The following is a 19923-nucleotide window of genomic DNA, read 5'->3' as shown; positions in this document are numbered from 1 at the left end:
AGAGGGCTGGAGAAACTCAGCATCAGTAAATGCTTCAGAAATATTACAGCTCAGCCTATAGCAATGGTACACACCGACTACTGGTGACTCATTGAGTCAGTTCCTTTGTGGTCCCCCACCTCACCACCCCCCCACACCCCCCGCCCCACCAGCCCCTCCCACCCACCTCTTCCCCTCCCCCCCACCCCTACCAGCCCCTCTCCCCCACCCCTACCAGCCCCTCCCCCCCACCAGCCCCTCCCCCCCCCAACAGCCCCTCCCCCCCACCCCCACCAGCCCCTCCCACCCACCTCTTCCCCTCCCCCCCACCCCTACCAGCCCCTCCCCCCCACCCCTACCAGCCCCTCCCACCCACCTCTTCCCCTCCCCCCCCCCAACAGCCCCTCCCCCCCACCCGTACCAGCCCCTCCCCCACCCAAATGGCCTAATTCTACTCCTGCAACTTGTGAACTTATGAACCAAACGCCCCAGGTCGAATGAATCCAAAACACAGAAGCCCTAGAATGAAGGTAATGGTGTCAGAGAGGATTTATTGTTCTTGTGTAAGTTGCTATTTCCACTGGTTGCCAGCGTGAGGCGATGTGGAGAGTGTGTTTACATGACCAGGGCTACACCACAGGAGCAGGGTATCACACACACACACACACACAGAGCCACCGATGCCCCCATCGTGGACGCCATCCATCCATCAGAGTGAGTGGGCTCCTGTTGTCCGGGTCTGCTCGACGCCACCTTGCCGGCGAGACTACAACTCATCCTTCACCTCGTCCTCATCTGCTGTCGCTCGGCCCGTGGTGATGTTGGTCTTCCCCAGGAGAACCTCATCCATGACCTGCAACATCCAGGCAGCTAGTTACTCACCAGGACACAGGGAATGTGTGTGGGAGTAGAAGACGGGACGTGGTCACCCCGTGCAGATGACAGACAGAACGCACTCACCGTGCCACCATGGTCATCTGTGTCACCTTCCTCACGGAGAACTCCTCCGTTCTCCAGAAACCTTGTCAACGTTTCCAGATCCCTGGCACCAGAGTACTCCACAATCTGCCACACAAACCACGGGCAGGTTAGTTACTGCATCCAACATATTGCCATCCCCACCCCAAACGTCACCTATCCATGTTCTCCACAGATGCTGCCTGACCCGCTGAGTTACTCCAGCACTCTGTGAAACGTCACCTATCCATGTTCTCCACAGATGCTGCCTGACCCGCTGAGTTATGGTGCAGCAGCATCTATGGAGTGAAGGAAATAGGCAACGTTTCGAGCTGAAACCCTTCTGGAAATAGGCAACGTTTCGGGCCGAAACCCGGAAGGGTTTCGACCCGAAACGTTGCCTATTTCCTTAGCTCCACAGATGCTGCCTGACCCGCTGAGTTACTCCAGCACTCTGTGTCTTAGATTGGAATCTAAAGTAAGTAACATGTTGGGATGTGAAGCAATATCTTTATGAAGGAATCCACCGTTCAATCATGGCTGATCTATCATGGCCCTGACGGCATCCCCGGGTGCGTGCTCAGGGCCTGTGCTGCGCAGCTGACAGACGTCTGGACTGACATCTTCAACCTGTCACTTGCCCAAGCAGTTGTCCCCACGTGCCTTAAAACCACCTCCATCGTGCCAGTGCCAAAACACTCCACTGCGGCAAGCCTCAACGACTTCCGCCCAGTTGCACTTACCCCCATCATCACCAAGTGCTTCGAGAGGCTGGTCCTGGCACACCTCAAAAGCTGCCTACCCCCCACACTGGATCCCTATCAGTTTGCCTACTGCAAGAACGGGAGTACGGAGGATGCCATCTCAACGGCACTTCACTCCGCCCTCTCCCACCTCGACAACAGAGACACTTACGTAAGAATGCTGTTCATCGATTACAGCTCAGCATTCAACACCATTATACCATCTAAACTGATCACCAAACTCGGTAACCTGGGCATCGACCCCTCCCTCTGCAACTGGATACTGGACTTTCTAACCAACAGACCCCAGTCTGTTAGGTTAGACAAGCACACCTCTTCAACCCTCACCCTGAACACCGGCGTTCCACAGGGCTGTGTGCTGAGCCCCCTCCTCTACTCCCTCTTCACCTACGACTGCACACCTGTACATGGTACTAACACCATCATCAAGTATGCAGATGATACAACGGTGATTGGCCTCATCAGCAACAACGATGAGTCGGCCTACAGGGAGGAGGTCCAGCTACTAGCAGCATGGTGCGCTGACAACAACCTGGCCCTTAACTCCAAGAAGACCAAGGAGCTCATTGTAGACTTCAGGAAGTCCAGGGGCGGCACGCACACCCCATCCACATTAACGGGACGGAGGTGGAACGTGTTTCTAGCTTCAGGTTCCTGGGAGTCAACATCTCCGATGACCTCTCTTGGACCCACAATACCTCAACTCTGATCAAGAAGGCTCACCAGCGTCTCTTCTTCCTGAGGAGACTGAAGAAGGTCCATCTGTCTCCTCAGATCCTGGTGAACTTCTACCGCTGCACCATCGAGAGCATCCTTACCAACTGCATCACAGTATGGTATGGCAACTGCTCTGTCTCCGACCGGAAGGCATTGCAGAGGGTGGTGAAAATTGCCCAACGCATCACCGGTTCCTCGCTCCCCTCCATTGAGTCTGTCCAAAGCAAGCGTTGTCTGCGGAGGGCGCTCAGCATCGCCAAGGACTGCTCTCACCCCAACCATGGACTGTTTACCCTCCTACCATCCGGGAGGCGCTACAGGTCTCTCCGTTGCCGAATCAGCAGGTCCAGGAACTGCTTCTTCCCGGCGGCTGTCACTCTACTCAACAACGTACCTCGGTGACTGCCAATCCCCCCCACCCCCCCGACACTCCTCCCACAGGAAAATCACTATGACTGTATGCATGTAAATAGATTTATTTATTGAAATCATATTCTATGTCGCTCTTCCAGAAAGATGCTAACTGCATTTCGTTGTCTCTGTACTGTACACTGACAATGACAATTAAAGTTGAATCTGAATCTGAATCTGAATCTGAATCTGAATCTGAATCTGAATCCCTCTTAACACTATTCTCCTGCATTCTCCACGTAACCTTTGACCAATGGAAAGGAGTGACTGTGCCTTCTCGATCATCTTCTTGAAGTCATCCACCTTTGGGTTCAGTGGCTATGGGCCAAATGCAGGCGGTGGGGATGGGCTAGAGAGGATAGAGGGGCCTGAGAGATGAACACGGTCTTCTCTGTGAGCAGGTGGCAAGGCTTCAAATAGAGGGCATAAGTGTACGGTGAAAGGGGAAAGGGGAATAGGAAGCTAAGGGGCAACCTTTCTACACAGAGGGTGGTGTGTGTATGGAACAAGCAGGTAAAACCAGGTACAGTTACAACATTTAAGAGACTCTTGGACAGGTGCATGGATGAGAAAGATCGGGCTAGCTCGGTTAGGTAACGAGGTCAGAATGGAGGAGTTGGGCCGAAGGGCCTGATTGTGTGCTGGATGTCTCTATGACAATGACTCCAGTTGCTTGAACAGTGGTCAGAGTGGGAGCATCAACATACCGTTCTCTCTGGGCCAGCGGGGAAGTACTTGATGGTTGGGAATCCCTGGATAGTGAGCGCCTCCACCTCGTTGACCGTGGCATCCATCTTGGCGATGACAATGTTGGCGTGGTCTTCGTACTTCTCTCCCAGCGCGTCCCACACGGGAGACAACTCTTTACAGTGACTGCACCAGGGGGCATCTACCGGACACAACAACATGGCAACAACACTCACCCCCTGCACGGCAATACAATACAAGAATCTATCTATCTATCTCTGCCTTATAAAATATCCATTGACTTGGCCTCCACAGCCTTCTGTGGCAATGAGTTCCACAGATTCACCACCCTGGAGGACCAGCCTTCTAGGGGTCTGGAGGACCACTGTCTGGAGGACCAGTGATGTAGGGGTCTGGAGGACCACTGTCTGGAGGACCAGTGATGTAGGGGTTGGGAGGACCTGTGATGTAGGGGTCTGGAGGACCAGTGTCTGGAGGACCAGTGGTGTAGGGGTCTGGAGGACCAGTGTCTGGAGGACCAGTGATGTAGGGGTCTGGAGGACCAGTGATGTAGGGGTCTGGAGGACCAGTGATGTAGGGGTCTGGAGGACCAGTGATGTAGGGGTCTGGAGGACCACTGTCTGGAGGACCAGTGATGTAGGGGTCTGGAGGACCACTGTCTGGAGGACCAGTGATGTAGGGGTCTGGGGAGGACCACTGTCTGGAGGACCAGTGATGTAGGGGTCTGGAGGACCACTGTCTGGAGGACCAGTGATGTAGGGGTCTGGAGGACCACTGTCTGGAGGACCAGTGATGTAGGGGTTGGGAGGACCAGCAGATGACCAATCTCTGGGGCAGTCGGGATGGTCACCGTGCTGCTTTTGTTTGGGAATGGGAGTGTGTGATTCCCAGTGGGAGTGACATTGAAGGGAAGCGGGGACTGGTGAGGTGCGATCGCTGGTTACTCTGGGTGAGGGGCGATCGCTGGTCACTCTGGGTGAGGGACGATCGCTGGTCACTCTGGGTGAGGGGCGATCGCTGGTCACTGGGGGGGGAGGGGCGATCGCTGGTCACTGGGGGGGAGGGGCGATTGCTGGTCACTGGGGGGGAGGGGCGATCGCTGGTCACTCTGGGTGAGGGCGATTGCTGGTCACTGGGGGGGAGGGGCGATTGCTGGTCACTCTAGGTGAGGTGCGATCGCTGGTTACTCTGGGTGAGGTGCGATTGCTGGTCACTGGGGGGGAGGGGCGATCGCTGGTCACTCTGGGTGAGGGGCGATTGCTGGTCACTCTGGGGGAGGGGCGTCCCTGGGCGCGGGTGGGGGGGGGGGGGGGGGGGGGAGGTGCCAACCCAACACAATACACAAAGGATGAGGATCGTCTCGGACAGGATGTTGACCATCTCTTCAATGAATCATCGCACGATGGGTGATTCTGGACCCAGTTAGACGCTGTTCTATTGGCAGCAACAATATTGGAGTCAGGAAATGATTGAGGCAAATTAAATCTTTGTCCGTAGCTAGATTGTGATTTGCTCTCCCTGGTTGTAGACGAGGTGGACATTCAAGGACTGGGGGAAGTTGAAGGAAGTTCCAGGTGAAACTTGTCTGTTAAACACAGTGACCAGCGGTGTGCTAAACATAAAGCCGCCTGTGTGAAGTGACTTCATATCTCACACAATATTGTCTCATAATACAATATTTAACATGCTTGGAGCCGATAGTTCCAGCTTTGTTCTTGTTGAAACGAGGCAGTGTGCAGGGTTTAGTGGAAGAAGCACAACTAGACACATGAGCGATGGCCAGTCAACACACTCGTTGGTGTCTGGGTGAGGGTGTGTGGACCACTCGTTGGTATGTGGGTGAGGGGATGTGGACCACTCGTTGGTATGTGGGTGAGGGGATGTGGACCACTCGTTGGTATGTGGGTGAGGGGATGTGGACCAGCCCATCAGACTGAACCCACTGGACACCTTAAACTGAGGGCTAACTTTAACTAAATATCGTGTTTAGTTTAGTTAAGTTTAGAGATACATTGCGGAAACAGGCCCTTCGGCCCACCGAGTCTGCACCGACCAGCGATCCCCGCACACTAACGCTATCCTACACGCACAGTAGGAACAATTTACATTTACACCAAGCCAATGAACCTACAAATCTGTGTGTCTTTGGAGTGTGGGAGGAAACCAGAGCACCCAGAGAAAACCCACGCAGGTCACGGGGAGAACGTGCAAACTCCGTACAGACAGCACCCGTGGTCAGGATGGAACCCGGGATCTCTGTCACTGTGAGGCAGAAGTAGAGTTGTGTGAATCCACAGCAGTAACATATACACTAGCAGCATGTCCCATCAATACTGTACCGTGTTGTGTGAATCCACAGCAGTAACATATACACTAGTAGCGTGTCCCATCAATACTGAACCGTGTTGTGTGAATCCACAGCAGTAACATATACACTAGTAGCATGTCCCATCAATACTGAACCGTGTTGTGTGAATCCACAGCAGTAACATATACACTAGCAGCATGTCCCATCAATACTGTACCGTGTTGTGTGAATCCACAGCAGTAACATATACACTAGTAGCGTGTCCCATCAATACTTACAGAACTGCACAAACACATTCTTCATCTCGTCAAAGGCAACTTCTTCAAAGTTCTTCCCCACCAGAACTTTCACCGGATTCTTGTCCCAATCGGCCGGAATATCTTTACTCTTTAAATAAGGCTTGAAATGATGGAAGAAATTCTTGTTACAATGGATAGAATGGGGATGTAGCACATTTCAGCATTGGAACAGGCCCTTCGGCCCATAATGTCCATGATGCCAAGACTCTCCTTCAGTGACCCACACAGACCAGTTGGCTGAAGGAAAGGGCTTTGCCTTTTAGTGCAGAGATACAGCGTGGAAACAGACCCTTCGGCCCACCGAGTCCATGCCGACCAGCGATCACTGGTTCATACCAGTTCTACTTTATCCTACATGCCCACCTACACACTAGGGACAATTTACAGAAGCCAATTAACCTACAAACCCGCACGCCTTTGGGATGTGGGAGGAAACCGGAGCACTCGGAGAAAACCCACGAGGTCACAGGGAGAACGTACGAACTCCACTCAGACAGCACCCGAGGTCAGGATCGAACCCGGGTCTCTGGTACCGTGAGGCATCAGCTCTACCCGCTGCACCATTGTGCCGCTCAAAGGTCAAGACTAAAAACACAGCCTAAAGTTGACGACCCACATGGCAGCGGGGAACGCCCACCTTCCCGAGAGCTTCGAAAACTTCTCAATACAATCACATCCAAACGGCATGTGTTGTTGTGACACGATGGCCCTGGTGTTACAGCAGCATTGATTGTAGGATGGGATGTTGTGTTGTATCCTGGAACAAGGAACTGTAGACCCTGATTTACTCAGTGGACCAGGCAGAGAGAGACCCCAGAGTGAAGAAACGTCACCTATCCATGTTCTCCACAGATGCTGCCTGACCCGCTGAGTAACTCCAGCACTCTGTGAAACGTCACCTATCCATGTTCTCCACAGATGCTGCCTGACCCGCTGAGTTATGGTGCAGCAGCATCTATGGAGTGAAGGAAATAGGCAACGTTTCGAGCTGAAACCCTTCTGGAAATAGGCAACGTTTCGGGCCGAAACCCGGAAGGGTTTCGACCCGAAACGTTGCCTATTTCCTTAGCTCCATAGATGCTGCCTGACCCGCTGAGTTACTCCAGCACTCTGTGAAACGTCACCTATCCATGTTCTCCACAGATGCTGCCTGACCCACTGAGTTACTCCAGCACTCTGTGAAACGTCACCTATCCATGTTCTCCACAGATGCTGCCTGACCCGCTGAGTTACTCCAGCACTCTGTGAAACGTCATCTATCCACGTTCTCCACAGATGCTGCCTGACCCGCTGAGTTACTCCAGCACTCTGTGAAACGTCACCTATCCATGTTCTCCACAGATGCTGCCTGACCCACTGAGTTACTCCAGCACTGCGGGTACCACAGTGTGCACTGTGGTGGATTTCTGCTTCAAGCTTCACAACATTTTCACAATAAAGCTCTTGAAAAATACTGAAGACACAAACCGCCATATGGTGATTATCAAATACTAGGAATGATGCAGAGAATGGGCTTGTTGTAATATTTAGTAACCTCCTCTCTTGACCTCTAGCAGCAGAGTGACACTGTGGGCAGTACCTGGAGCTGATCATCCAGACAATGTTGACAGAAGCTCTGGACATTACTGGCCGTAATCTCATCAAAGGGGAACTTGTACTTCTTCATGCCGCTGATGTCGATCAGTCGGATAGTGGGAGCGTCCTCTCTCTTCACGGAGAAGTAGTCCAGCACGTGGTCATTGTCATGGTCCATGTCCACATAAATAAACAGCACCTGAAACAATAGCATGCCGACACTGAGGACAATCTCCAGCCTTGGCTTCCCCTCATCCTCATCTCCACACGTCCGCTCTTCATGAAGATCGCCTCTACATTCACGCTGTCTCTCCGTACTTTCATTGCATTACCAAAGTTAGACAGGACTGATGATTATGTCAACTAGAGATTGCCAGAGGAGGTCGTTGAGGCAGGGACTATGCCTACATTGAAGAGACACTTGGACAGGTACATGGATAGGACAGGTGTGGAGGGATATGGGCCAAACACAGCAAGGTGGGACTAGTGTAGATGGGGTATGTTGGTCGGGGTGGGACTAGTGTAGATGGGGCATGTTGGTCGGGGTGGGACTAGTGTAGATGGGGCATGTTGGTCGGGGTGGGACTAGTGTAGATGGGGCATGTTGGTCAGGGTGGGACTAGTGTAGTTGGGGCATGTTGGTCGGGGTGGGACTAGTGTAGATGGGGCATGTTGGTCGGGGTGGGACTAGTGTAGATGGGGCATGTTGGGCGGGGTGGGGCTAGTGTAGATGGGGCATGTTGGTCGGGGTGGGACTAGTGTAGACGGTGCATGTTGGTTGGGGTGGGACTAGTGTAGATGGGGCATGTTGGTCGGGGTGGGACTAGTGTAGATGGGGCATGTTGGTCGGGGTGGGACTAGTGTAGATGGGGCATGTTGGTCGGGGTGGGACTAGTGTAGACGGTGCATGTTGGTTGGGGTGGGACTAGTGTAGATGGGGCATGTTGGTCGGGGTGGGACTAGTGTAGATGGGGCATGTTGGTCGGGGTGGGACTAGTGTAGATGGGGCATGTTGGTCAGTGTGGGACTAGTGTAGATGGGGCATGTTGGTCAGGGTGGGACTAGTGTAGATGGTGCATGTTGGTCTGGGTGGGACTAGTGTAGACGGGGCATGTTGGTCGGGGTGGGACTAGTGTAGACGGGGCATGTTGGTCGCGGTGGGACTAGTGTTGATGGGGCATGTTGGTCGGGGTGGGACTAGTGTAGATGGGGCATGTTGGTCGGGGTGGGACTAGTGTAGCTGGGGCATGTTGGTCGGGGTGGGACTAGTGTAGATGGGGCATGTTGGTCGGGGTGGGACTAGTGTAGATGGGGCATGTTGGTCGGGGTGGGACTAGTGTAGATGGTGCATGTTGGTCGGGGTGGGACTAGTGTAGATGGGGCATGTTGGTCAGGGTGGGACTAGTGTAGATGGGGCATGTTGGTCGGGGTGGGACTAGTGTAGATGGGGCATGTTGGTCGGGGTGGGACTAGTGTAGTTGGGGCATGTTGGTCGGGGTGGGACTAGTGTAGATGGGGCATGTTGGTCGGGGTGGGACTAGTGTAGATGGGGCATGTTGGTCGGGGTGGGACTAGTGTAGATGGGGCATGTTGGTCGGGGTGGGACTAGTGTAGATGGGGCATGTTGGTCAGGGTGGGACTAGTGTAGATGGGGTATGTTGGTTGGCATAGTTGAGTTCCCTCTAAACCTTTCCCACCTGAGTTCCCCCACCCCTCTCCTCTCGTAGCTGGTTCCATACACCCAGCTGCAGAGTTTGCTGGACCTGAGCTGTGGTGCCTCTACCTGGCCTCTGAAGAAGGCCGCTGCCTCTCGAAACTTCTCCAAAAGCTGACTCTGGTCCTCCATCGTCTTGTTGATAAACATCAGGATGTGGTTGTCAATTTTAGCTTCAAAAATCTTTGGGTTAGTCTGCAAAATTAAAAGATGGATTGTGAAATACAGACTGTACAAGCCATGGTACAATTACAGTCATAAGGTCATAGGTTCATGGGTGATAGGAGCAGAATTAGGCCATTCGGCCCATCGACCACTCTTCACTCCATGGCAATTATGGAAGGATTTTATTAATATTTAACATTTCCTGTTGAATCTCTCCCCACAGCCCGTGTCTGCTCCATCTCCTGCTGTTATCGCAGTGTCTCGAATGTTCCCTTCCCCCCCCACCCCGCATGGTCTTTCCCCTCTCACCCTCTAGTTCTCTGTTCCCCTACTCCTGGGGGAAAGCAAAATCAGGCAAAGACTTCTTGCAATTTACAAGGAGATTCACAAATCACGCCATCAAATCTCCCCGTCCTCCCTGAGCACCGACTGCCATGAAACTCGACAAAATAACGGTCCCTACATCGTCAACTGGCTACATTTCAATAGACGTGGTTGCCAATATTCCCTTTACCCAAGGACAATAAGGAGGACTGGCTGAACTTTGTGCCTTCCACCCCAGTGAAGAATGCTGTGGTGGATGTTTGTGTTAAATTCTATTGTGTATTGTGTGTTCTTTTTAAGTGTATCGCTGCTGGCAAATTCATATCACTGCATCTTCGGGTGTTAGTGACGAATGAGATTGACTTTGACTGGAAGATGTTACCGCCCAACACACGCGCTGCTTGAGATAACCACTGGTGAGGTGTTTGCGCAGTCGTCACCAGAACCAGAAGCAGAAGCAGACTGTGAGCCCATCTATTTCCCATGATATTATTCACCTCCATAAGACCAATCCTCAGCCTCCAACGCGGCAAGAACTGGTCCTTATCAATGTGCCTGTGTCTATCAGGAGACAGAGTTATTGGCCGTACCTCTTTGGTAAACTCCGTAACCAGGTGCATTTCATTAATTCTGATAAATTTACTCAGTTTGTCCTTAACCAATCCCGACTGATGATCGATCTCAAAGTCTGTTCTGCGATCATCAAACTGCAGGAGAAATCACAAGTTAATTGTATATTCATCAGCGTCTGTCCCAGTCACATACAGACGATGAGCTCAGTATATTCAGCAGAGTCTCTGCCGGTCAGATGCAGACATTGTGCTCATCATCTTTACAGTACGGAGCTGTTCCCACAATTAGAAAGTAGACACAAAATGCTGGAGAAACTCAGCGGATGAGGCAGCATCTATGGATTTGGGTCAAGATCCTTCTTCAGACTGATGTCGGGGGGGGGGAATTGTGGATGATCAACCATGACCACAATGAATGGCGGTGCTGGCTCGAAGGGCCGAGTGGCCTACTCCTGCACCTATTGTCTATTGTCTATTGATAAAGAAACAATTATAAACAACTGGGTCACCAAGACCCAGCTGAGGAATATCCAGAGCTCGCTTTCTGTAATTGGCATCCAATTAAACATGTTTTTTTAATGACATAATCCAGATAATTGCCTCACAGCATGCAGGTGAGAGCAGGTTAGGATAAACAGTCGGGGTGGGTGTTAGGGAAGGGAATCCTTGCTGATATCATTAGCACTGAGTGGATTTGTAGCAATCACTGCCCGTGTTATAGAGCAGTGGCCATGTGATAACGTAGTGTTTATCGTGGACAGCGATGAACTGTCTGCAGCTCTCTATAGACCCATGTCTGGAGCTCACTATAGACCCATGTCTGGAGCTCACACACATTGCCCACTAATACATCCCTGGTGCTTTAGTTCCTACACAGGCAGGAGAAAGCAAACGCCTTTTAGAATACATTACTGATTCAAATCTGGCATCTTTAACACCATGGAAAAGTCACCAGAAGTGAATATCAAATAGAATTCAACATTGAATAAAACTTAGCATTCAGCACGGTGGCGCAGTGGGTAGAGCTGCTGCCTCACAGCGCCAGAGACCCGGGTTCCATCCCGACCTCGGATGCTGTCTGTGTGGAGTTTGCACGTTCTCCCTGTGAACGCGTGGGTTTTTTCCCGGGTGCTCTGGTTTCCTCCCACACTCCAAAGACGTGTGAGTTTGTAGGTTAATTGGCTTGGTGTAAATGTAAATTGTCCCTAGTGTTTGTAGGATAGTGTTAATGTGCGGGGATCGCTGGTCAGTGCGGACTCGGTGGGCCGAAGGGCCTGTTTCCGTGCTGTATCTCTAAACTAAACTAAACGAGGCACACACAGGGAGGTGGGTGTGTGGAACGAGCTGCCAGTTGAGGCAGGGACTATAACACCATTTAAAAGACTCTTGGACACGTACATGGATAGGATAGGTTTAGAGGGCTACGGGTCAAACGCAAGCAGATTGGACTTGCTTAGATGGGGCATGTTGGTCAGCATGGGCGAGTAGGGCTGAAGGGCCATATGACTCCATGATTTGATCAGAATGCACTGTTGATGTTCTGTCGTTCAATGCCTGTGCATTGTTGGGGAGGGGGGGGGGGGGGGGTTAATCCCACAATTCAGGCGGGGACCGACTGTGAATTGTACATCTATACCAAGCACCAGCTAATGTCAGAAGGCCATCCAATGACAGCAGCAACACTGCTCACACTCACCTGTTTGAACATGCAGATGGTGTTCCTGGTGAGCCCGTACTGAGCCAGGATCTCCGCACTGCTGCTCAGGCCAAACGGGATGTCCACAGCTTCCTCCGCCACCTCCACAAACACTTTCACATCATCATCTTCAACATCCTCGATACAGAAAAACAGAATCAGCCGGGCAGCTTCACCCAGAGCAACAAGGACTCATCACCAGTCACTCAGCTCACCATGCCAGCGTAGATTGTCACACGCCACAAACACAACCGTGACATTCCAGCAGCACAACACGCGTGTAAACACAACGCACGTGTAAACACGACACACATGTAAACAGGACACGCGTGTAAACACAATGCACGTGTAAACATGACACGCGTAAATACGACACGCGTGTAAACACTACACGCATGTAAACACGATGCACGTGTAAACACTACGCATGTGTAAATACGACACACGTGTAAACACCACACACGTGTAAACACGACACGCGTGTAAACACGACAATAAGCAGCAACGTCAGTATATATACATGTGTGTGCGAATGCGTGAGTAAGTGTGTCAGTGCAAAGACAACAAAGCAAAGCCCCCAAGTCTCCACGGTTCAGAGTTTACGTATCGGCTGAATGTTCTCTATTAAACTGATGGTTTATTTAGCGAGGTGTTGAATGAGTTCAGCTGTAATCAGTACCTTGAAGAAGCCAACAACGGCCACCTGTGCGGCATCAATGAACGCTTGCAGTTCAGCAGCAGAGTGGATGATCAGGTAACTGGCAGCAACTCTCCGCTTCAGCCAGCCCACAATGCCACTCGCGGTCCTCTTGCCTTCAAACCAGAACACATCAGGTAAACGTCAGTGTGTGTTGTAGATCACCCAGTGCTTCATTCATAGACGGGCCATGCCTAACGTTTAACACAAGGAAGGTGCCGGCATGATATCAAGCCCCCCCACCTCCCCCCCGCCTCGGATTGGGGGCCGGGGCTCAACACGTCCCACTTGGTCCAGCATCAACTCACAATCTAGCTCCAGGCTTCCCCCCCCCCCCACCCCACCATCTCTTTCCCAGCTTTCTCCCCACCACCACAGACAGTGGGACAGCACGGTGGTGCAGCGGGTAGAGCTGCTGCCTCACAGCGCCAGAGACCCGGGTTCCATCCTGACTACGGGTGCTGTCTGTACGGAGTTTGCAAGTTCTCCCCGTGACCACATGGATTTTCTCCGGGTGCTCTGGTTTCCTCCCACATTCCAAAGACATGCAGGTTTGTAGATTAATTGGCTATGTTAAATTGTCTAATGTGTAGGATAGTGCTAGTATACAGGGATCGCTGGTCGGCACAGACTCAATGGGCCGAAGGGCCTGTTTCCACGCTGTATCTTTAAACTAAACTAAACTCAGGGTCCCTATCCATGTTCTCCACAGATGCTGCCTGACCCGCTGAGTTACTCCAGCAGTTTGTGTTCTACGCAAGATTCCAGCATCTGCAGTTCCTTCTTGAACAATATTCCCGCCCTATCCTGTTGTGATTTTGTGAATAATTAACTTCTGTTTTTTATAAACTAATAACTGAAAAGTATAAAGTTAAAGTCAAATTCTACAAATTTGAAAACCTAGACTTCAACGTTTTTGGCTGGCCTTACAAATGGAGCATGTGGTTCATGAGCCCAGGGCCATTAGTGCCTGTGTCTATGTCACAGTTTATTTAACTATGATGTTTAAAATATTAAATACATGTGGCGCAGTGGTAGAGTTTCTGCCTTCCAGCCTGTCCCACTGTAGGAGTTCATTCAAGAGTTCTCCCGAGTTTGCTCTGATTCGAACTCGGAGATTTTACAGTGTCAGAGACCCGGGTGCTGTCTGTACGGAGTTTGCACGTTCTCGCTGTGACCATGTGGGTTTTGTTCGGGAGCTCCAGTTTCCTCCCACACTCCAAAGACATGTAGGTTAGTAGGTTAATTGGCTTTGGTATAAATGTAAATTATCCCTAGTGTGTGTAGGGTAGTGTTAGTGTGCGGGGATCGCTGGTCGGCACGAACTCGGTGGGCTGAAGGGCCTGTTTCCGCGCTGTATCTCTGAAGTCTAAAGGTAAAGTAAATGCACTTGCATCAGTCCAAGTAGGAAATAGTTGGTGAAAGACTCTGTAAAGTGGAACAAATTGCAGCTGTAACTGGGGTGGGGACACACGTGACTGACTAATATCACAGTGCAGACATCGATCAATGTAAATGGGACCTGTGTCAGTTCATTACTTCTGTCAGGATATTCCATCATCAGGGAATTATTGACATGAATATCATTTCATCAGACTCGACCCAGAGAGAGTTCGATCATTAAACATTGAATAGCTGCAGGCATTAGCACGTTGTAATGAACATTGCTACAAGTGTATTGGGCTAAGCTCATTAATTTCTTGAATCTATTTCACCATCAGTGAGTTCTCTGCTGATTTAACTGCACACTCTGTTTATGCCCTCACTTTTTAATATCTCAGTTTAACAGCAATCTCTCCATTTCATACAGTGAAGAGCAGCTGGCCGTCACACACGCTCTCTTCAGACAAGAGTTCAGTATCAGTTTAGTTTATTGTCACGTGTACTGAGGTACAGTGATAAACTTTTGTTGTGTGCTAACTAGTTAATGTGATTACAATCGATCCATTTACAATGTACAGATACATGATAAGGGAATAATATTTAGTGCAAGGTAAAGCCAGCAAAACCCGATCAAGGATAGTCCGAGGGTCACCAATGAGGTAGATAGTAGTTCAGGACCGCTCTCTAGTTGTGGTAGGATGGTTCAGTTGCCTGGTAACAGCTGGGAAGAAACTGTCCCTAAATCTGGAGGTGTGTGTGTTCACACTTCTGTACCTCTTGCCTGATGGGATTCCCACCAGGAAGAGCTGGAGTTTCCTCTCACCCTGAGTGGCTCCAACATTGGACACCCCCTTTGGTCACGTGATCCACATCCCTCCATTCCCTGCTTATCCATGTGACCGACTACTTTGCATTTCCCGCAGGGTGTAGGAACCACATTACCTGTGTAGTCAACTGGAGCATCTCGGTGGCCCTCCTTAAACAGCTTCAGGGTGGGGTAGCTGTTGACCTGGAACTCTGCAGCCAACTCCGGCTCTTCAATGGCATTGACCTTGGCCAGGCTGACCTCCACAGACTCATTCCTCAGCTGCTCGGCAGCTCTGGAATATTCTGGAGCCAGACTCTGACAGTGGCCACACCAGGGGGCATCTTCAGCAAGGGACAGAGAGAATGAACATCAATAACCACCTTCAACTCTGGACACCAGCAAAGTCACCTACACCTGCCGAATATAAATGTTCTCCAATGTTCTACACATTATACATCTGATCAAATGTTTCTCTGTCAAAGATTGTTATCTGAAAATCTAAACCAATGCAAAGTTTGGACTTTGAAGAAATGTCTCCAAAGTAAATACCCTCAACTAACCCAATACCCCAACTAACCCAATACCCCAAATAACCCAATACCCCAAATAACCCAATACCCCAAATAACCCAATACCCCAACTAACCCCAACAAGATTAATTCCTGCAATGAGGGGATTGACATATGAGGAAAGGTTAAGTAGGCTGGAACTCTACTCTTTGGAGTTTAGAAGAATGAGAGGCGATCTCATTGAAACATATAAGATCGTGAGGGGCCTTGATCGGGTGGATGCACCGAGGATGTTCCCAATGATCGGGGAAACTAGAACTAGGGGACATAGTTGCAGAATAAGGGGGGGCTCTTTTAAAACTGAGATGAGGAAGAACTTCTTCATCCAGAGGGTGGTTAATTTATGGAATTCACTGCCCCAGGGAGCAGTGGAAGCAGAAACTTTAAATATATTTAAGACTAAAATAGATGTTTTTTTAGCTGCCAAGGGGATAAGGGGCTACGGGGAGAGGGCAGAGATATGGACCTAGGTATGGTTAGTATAGTAAGACCTGAGTGATCTCCTGGACAAGTGTCGATCGCCTGGATTGGGGTCGGAGAGGAATTTCCCGGATTTTTTTCCCGAATTGGACCTGGGTTTTTATCCGGTTTTTTGCCTCCCCCAGGAGATCACGAGGTTCTTGGGGTGGAGAGGGGTGATAGCGGTATAAAGGGGAGGGTAGTGTCTTGTGTTCTGTGTCTTGTGTCTACTGTTTGTGGGTAAGTGTGTCTGTTTAGTGTTCAGCCATGAGCGAATGGCGGTGCGGGCTCGACGGACCTGGTGGTCTACTCTCGCACCTACTTTCTATCTTTCTATGTTTCTATGTTAACCCAATACCCCAACTAACCCAATACCCCAAATAACCCAATACCCCAACTAACCCAATACCCCAAATAACCCAATACCCCAAATAACCCAATACCCCCAAATAACCCAATACCCCCAAATAACCCAATACCCCCAAATAACCCAATACCCCAAATAACCCAATACCCCAAATAACCCAATACCCCAAATAACCCAATACCCCAAATAACCAAATACCCCAAATAACCAAATACCCCAAATAACCCAATACCCCAAATAACCAAATACCCCAAATAACCAAATACCCCAAATAACCAAATACCCCAAATAACCCAATACCCCAAATAACCCAATACCCCAAATAACCAAATAACCCAATACCCCAAATAACCCAATACCCCAAATAACCCAATACCCCAAATAACCAAATAACCCAATACCCCAAATAACCCAATACCCCAAATAACCAAATAACCCAATACCCCAAATAACCAAATACCCCCAAATAACCCAATAACCCAATAACCCAATACCCCAAATAACCCAATAACCCAAATAACCAAATACCCCCAAATAACCAAATACCCCAAATAACCAAATTCCCCCAAATAACCAAATACCCCAAATAACCAAATACCCCAATTAACCATATGTGCCCATGACATATGCAAGTCAATTTGAGTCACTTTAATTATGTTTACTTACAATATTCCACCAGAACCTTCAACATATAACGGATACATGGATAGAAAAGGTTGGGAGAAATTTGGGCCTAGAGTAGATGGGTCTATAGATGGATCTAGCGTAGATGGGTCTAGAGTATGTGGTTCTAGAGTAGATGGGCCTAGAGTAGGTGGGTCTACAGTAGATGGGTCTACAGTAGATGGGCCTAGAGTGGGTGGTTCTAGAGTAGATGGGCCTATAGGCGGGTCTACAGTAGATGGGCCTAGAATAGTCAGGCCTAGAGTAGGTGGTTCTAGAGTAGAGGTGCCTAGAGCAGACGAGTCTAGAGTAGGTGGTTCTAGAGTAGACGGGTCTATAGATGGGCTTAGAGTAGATGGGCCTGGAGTAGATGGTTCTAGAGTAGATGGGTCTAGAGTAGGTGGTTCTAGAGTAGATGAGTCTATAGATGGCCATTTGGCCGGTATAGACGGGTCCAGTTACAGGGCATGTTTCCGTGCTGGATGACTCCATAACTCCTTTATGGATAATATACGTTGCCAGATACTGCGGTACTAACACCAGTAGTAATGACATGTTGTGGACATCTCTGCCCATGGCTGGAGCAGACGTCCGTGAAGACACCGAGTCCTTTAACCTGGGATTTACATCTGGGCTGCAGAACAACAAGTTCTCTAGACCCGTCTCAAATTCACACCGACATCAAATATCAATTCACAAGATCAACATTTGTTCAGGCAATTATGGAACTTGTGCAAGTTGTTATTCTGCGTTTAGAGTGTATACTGTGAATAAATAGTACTGTTCTGGAAGGACAGAAGAAAATGTTTAACCTGATTCAAAATAGTACGCGACTTTGTTTTGTAAGTAGTAGAAATTTGAAATGTTATATTATTCCAACGCATCATTTTCCTGAGTTGAGTTTAGTTTATTGTCACGTGTACCGAGGTACAGTGAAAAGCTTTTGTTGCGTGCTAACCAGTCAGCGGAAAGACAATACATGATTACAATCGAGCCGTCCACAGTGTACAGATACGATAAGGGAATAACGTTTAGTGCAAGGTAAAGAAAGTAAAGTCTGATCTAGGATAGTCCGAGGGTCACCAATGAGGTAGATAGTAGCTCAGCACCGCTCTCTGGTTGTGGTATATTTAATTATTTAACACTTTATATTATAGTACATTCTTCATTACAAAGAAAAGTAATTCCTTGCAATGATCAACATCTACTAATTACTTCCAGATCCTCCAGTGAAGGTTGAGAAATAGACGTAGATGTGTGTGGATAAGGGAGACTGATTTGTGACCATAGTCACCTTGTTCACCAACATTACATTGGGTTTGAATATGTAGTTATTACAGCGTGTCCCAGACTCGACTGACTGATTGTTGGATAACGTGCTCAGAAATGTACCGCTTCTCACGGCAACTTGATATTTGTACGTGTGGTTTGTCAAGGAGGTTTGATTTAACGTTGGGTGAAACTGTGGAGAGAAGGTTATGGGCGCGTTATTGCGGCTATTTACTTACAGAACTCCACCAGCAGGTACTTGTTCTCCTTCAGCGCTGTGACAAAGTTGTGTTTGTTCAGCACCAAAACGTCCTGCTCTTCCGTGATCTCGTCCGAGGTGACTTCCTCAGCATCTTGCTCTGGTGGCAAGGCGTGCTCTTGTAGCTGGGCATGGGCAGCCTGGGTCAGGGTGGTGAGGGTGAGGGTGAGGAGCAGCATGGCCAGGTACCTGTGGGACATGGTGATGGGAACCATACACTCACTGAGGCAGCGTTGATAAAGACAAGGCCAGAGACACGGCCAGTTACTGCACTGCGTGGAGCGTTGCTACTGGACTGTTCACTGATTACTCCCACCTGTGGAGTGACACCAGGCCTTGGTGGGGCAGCAGTGTGGGAAGTATCGCATCTGCCAATATAATTGCAGCCTGTTTGTGAACTTGTCAATGAGAAACTTCTGACCTGTTTGATGAATGAGTTATTCATGTGGTTAACCCTGTCAGTTGATAACTCAGTTCCATTAATTCAGTAAAATTAAGTATTCATTCTAAACTTTGTTCCATTTTAGTTTAGTTCAGTTTAGAGATACAGCACGGAAACAGGCCCTTCGGCCCACCGAGTCTGCGCTGACCAGCGATCCCCGCACACTAGCACTACACTACACACACTAGGGACAATTTACAATATTTACCAAAGCTATTTAACCTACAAACCTGCACGTCTTTGGAGTGTGGGAGGAAACCGAAGATCCCGGAGAAAACCCACGCAGGTCACGGGGAGAACGTACAAACTCCGTACAGACAGCACCCGTAGTCAGGATCGAACCCGTGGTCCTGGCGCTGTGAGGCAGCAACTCTACCGCTGCGCCACTGTGACACCCCACTGATTTCTCACCCATTTCTGATGGGGAAGATTCTCACTGCTCCGTTTTGGTTACATGACCATTAAACACTCTTGGCTGAAGGTAGACACAAAATGCTGGAGTAACTCAGCGGGACAGGCAGCATCTCTAGAGTGAAGGGATGCCTGACCCTTCTTCTGTCTCGACCCGAAACGTCAACCATTCCTTCTCTCCATCTTCGGTTTAAACCAGCATCTGCAGTTCCTTCCCACCCACACTCGTGGCTCCTGGGTTGGAATGATAATGGCCGGATCAGGATTGTTGGCTCGAAAACAGGGAAACTATCCTGGACTTTCCTGGGAGACCTGTCAAACAAAACACTGTCCCCCACGCAAGTATCAGCTACAGGAATGTTGGTGAGGACACTCCTGGAGTCGAGGCCACTCCTGGAGTCGAGGCC

The 19923-nt window shown here is 49.8% G+C and overlaps 1 protein-coding gene across 1 annotated transcript; it reads right to left on the bottom strand.

Annotated features, from left to right (window-relative positions):
* Window positions 1-745: 745 nt before the first annotated feature.
* On the bottom strand, window positions 746-18932 carry LOC116985456 (protein disulfide-isomerase A2-like). The gene is made up of 11 exons (XM_033040246.1): window positions 18644-18932; window positions 15212-15418; window positions 12869-13002; window positions 12190-12327; window positions 10512-10628; window positions 9502-9627; window positions 7723-7917; window positions 6123-6243; window positions 3536-3717; window positions 940-1044; window positions 746-832 (listed from the first exon to the last, which is right to left on the bottom strand). Exons 1-11 carry the CDS (start codon window positions 18876-18878, stop codon window positions 746-748), a joined length of 1647 nt encoding a protein of 548 aa, XP_032896137.1. The 5' UTR covers window positions 18879-18932.
* Window positions 18933-19923: the final 991 nt, after the last annotated feature.

Source organism: Amblyraja radiata, chromosome 22 (genome assembly GCF_010909765.2).
Source record: "Amblyraja radiata isolate CabotCenter1 chromosome 22, sAmbRad1.1.pri, whole genome shotgun sequence".
NCBI lineage: Eukaryota > Metazoa > Chordata > Chondrichthyes > Rajiformes > Rajidae > Amblyraja > Amblyraja radiata.
The sequence above is the reverse complement of the archived record's forward strand: the minus strand, read 5'-3'. Positions and strand labels throughout refer to the sequence as shown.